Source organism: Manduca sexta, unplaced genomic scaffold (genome assembly GCF_014839805.1).
Source record: "Manduca sexta isolate Smith_Timp_Sample1 unplaced genomic scaffold, JHU_Msex_v1.0 HiC_scaffold_1724, whole genome shotgun sequence".
In the NCBI taxonomy this organism is placed as follows: Eukaryota; Metazoa; Arthropoda; class Insecta; order Lepidoptera; family Sphingidae; genus Manduca; species Manduca sexta.
Genome location: NW_023592617.1, coordinates 295 through 2,689, shown reverse-complemented (window position 1 = coordinate 2,689; position 2,395 = coordinate 295). Strand labels below are relative to the sequence as shown.

The window sequence follows — 2,395 nt, the reverse complement described above, 5'->3', positions numbered from 1 at the left end:
TCGTATAACGCAAAAATATCACGAAAATATTATTTTTTGTTTCAAGAAGAAAGACGGTGATGGCTTATCACACTAGTTTTAGAAATGTTATTAAAACGAAATCCGAACTTATCTTGCGAACGTCCGATCTTTCCCAAGAGTTTTAAATTTCTATAGAGATATTTTAAAACTTCCTGGAGAGAATTGAAAGGTGATTAAATTATCACATAAAGTAGCTTGTATTATAATCAGTTTGTCGATGTATACAATACCGGTATCACTTAAATTTTTAATGCGAACAAAAAAATTCGAGAGTCCTCTTATTTCAACGAAAAACAGTATAAAAGATTCCTAGCCTGCCCTGAACCCCAGTAAAAATTTACATATTTATTTCTTATGGTATAGTCATTGGTGTATACATGCTATGATACTGTCTGATTATTCAGAATAGAAATCCGGTCTAATTGGATAAACATGTAACAACATTAAACTTAATCAAGGCTTCGTATGTAATTCCATACCTTTTGGCCTTGCACGTTGTTGATATATGCGGATATCTCCTCAGCGGCTTGCACCATATCTGTGCAAGATCCGTAGAGTGTCTCCGCTTGTGACAGAACTGGCATGGATATGTTCATCGCTGAGCTTATAACGTCCAGAAGGGCAGGACCTGAACGCAAATAAAATACATAATTTTTAGGAACATCAAATCCTTGTTTTCAAGAAATTACAATATATGATTTAAAATCAGCCTTGACGAATTAGACATCTTTAAAAAAATACGCAAACTTGCGTTACTAAACAGTTCCATGGATTAGGCCAAAACAAACAAATGATCCAGATATATGATTTAGATGTACTGAAGAATTCCAGTTGTATAAAAATCATTTTAATAAAATATACATTTTGATTTATTTCTTTCCGTAAACTATAATTTATGTTCAGTCAACATTAAACACACCAACTTTTAGCAGTGCCAGAAATTCAAAATACATAAACTATCTTACCCAAATCTTTCTCCTCAGCAATGTACTGCATGTAATTTCTAACAGCTTGCGCTATGAACATAACATCGTCTGCATCATTTATCTCTGCTAACGGATATGTTTTCTCTTGTATCAACATCGCCAATCTCTCTGTAGCATTCACCGCCGAGTACTGTACCAAGCTGACGTTCAACAACGCGAACTGTTGCAGTAACTTCGTCACGTTACTTATGTAGGAGCACTCAGTCGTGTTCGGAGAGCTCCAAGTTCCATTTTCGTTGCAGTATCTATAAGCCATTCCTTCCCCACTGCGGCATGGCACTACAGCTGTATGATTCATCAGCATTTGAGGCCAGGAGTACAATCCTTTATTGTTGACGGTGTAATCCTTTTCATTGGTACTACAATACTGAGTCCCATTTGACAGCACCAACACTTGTATCGTGTAATTATGTCGTATATGATTCTGGTCACTGTACATGCAAGTCCATTCTCCCATGTGGTGTTGCGTGATATTGGGGAAATACACTATTGTTTCTGCTATACCCTCGTCTTGCATATCTGTGTGGGTGACGTTAACATCACACACTTCCAGCATTGGGTGTGACCATTTCAGCTCGTATTTTGCCATAACAGACGCGAATGGAGCATTACAAGAGAGGGTAAGAGTGTCCCCTTCGAAAACTACTTGGTCCTGGCTTGGTTTCATAATCAATGTGCTTGAGGGTAGCATGCTCCCACAGGCAGATAGGTCGAGGAATATTTTTAATTTCCGCACTGTTTTGTTGACCATGTTCTCTGGAAAGGCGCATTTTGGATTGCCGACGAGTTTGACGCTGGTGTTACGAGCCCAGTCTCCCACCCACAGTAGTTCACAATCACATATCAAAGGATTTTCTGTTATGTCACTGAAAATTAAATGCAACATAAAGACACAGATTTAAGATTTATAAGAACACTATTTACAACATTAGCTTACTGTTGTAGAATTATGGTACAGTGCCAAAATAATATTGACCAACAAGAGATTAACATCTTAGTTGGTTGTATTATGCCAGACTAAACTTTATGTGCAAATCAAAAGTACTGTAGTAACATTGAAAATCGTCTAGCAATACTGATACAATACTCACAGCTGCTTCAAACCAATAAGATAATCAAATGTCCCAGCTGCCATGACAGATATATGGTTCTGGGCCAATATCAACCGCCCAGATTAATGAGACCCTTGAACATTTCCTTGTAGATGTTGTTTATTTGATTGTACGACAGATCTAATCTTTGTAGAGATGTCATGTTGTAGAATGCATCAGATTCAATCAGAGATATTTGGTTTCTGCTCAGATCCCTGATGACAATAGAAGTAGTTATTAAGTACACAATTTTCCACAATCCTTTCTGAGTATTTCTCTAAATAAATATATGTAATG

The 2,395-nt window shown here is 36.9% G+C and overlaps 1 protein-coding gene across 1 annotated transcript; it reads right to left on the bottom strand.

The window, feature by feature from the left end:
- Positions 1-455: 455 nt before the first annotated feature.
- Positions 456-2,170, bottom strand: LOC119191628 (adhesion G protein-coupled receptor A3-like). Its single transcript, XM_037445517.1, has 3 exons — positions 2,099-2,170; positions 987-1,873; positions 456-649 (listed from the first exon to the last, which is right to left on the bottom strand). The coding sequence occupies exons 1-3, from the start codon at positions 2,140-2,142 to the stop codon at positions 471-473; spliced, it is 1,110 nt and encodes a 369-aa protein (XP_037301414.1). The 5' UTR covers positions 2,143-2,170; the 3' UTR covers positions 456-470.
- Positions 2,171-2,395: the final 225 nt, after the last annotated feature.

What these genes read in the sequence shown, in the direction of transcription:
- LOC119191628 (XM_037445517.1), bottom strand. Translation starts at nt 2,142, where the DNA reads ATGGCAGCTGGGACATTTGATTATCTTATTGGTTTGAAGCAGCT. An exon ending in CTTATTGGTTTGAAGCAGCT is followed by an intron (nt 1,874 to 2,098) that starts GTGAGTATTGTA and finishes TTTAATTTTCAG; the next exon opens with TGACATAACAGAAAATCCTT. An exon ending in TGCTGAGGAGAAAGATTTGG is followed by an intron (nt 650 to 986) that starts GTAAGATAGTTT and finishes ATTTGCGTTCAG; the next exon opens with GTCCTGCCCTTCTGGACGTT.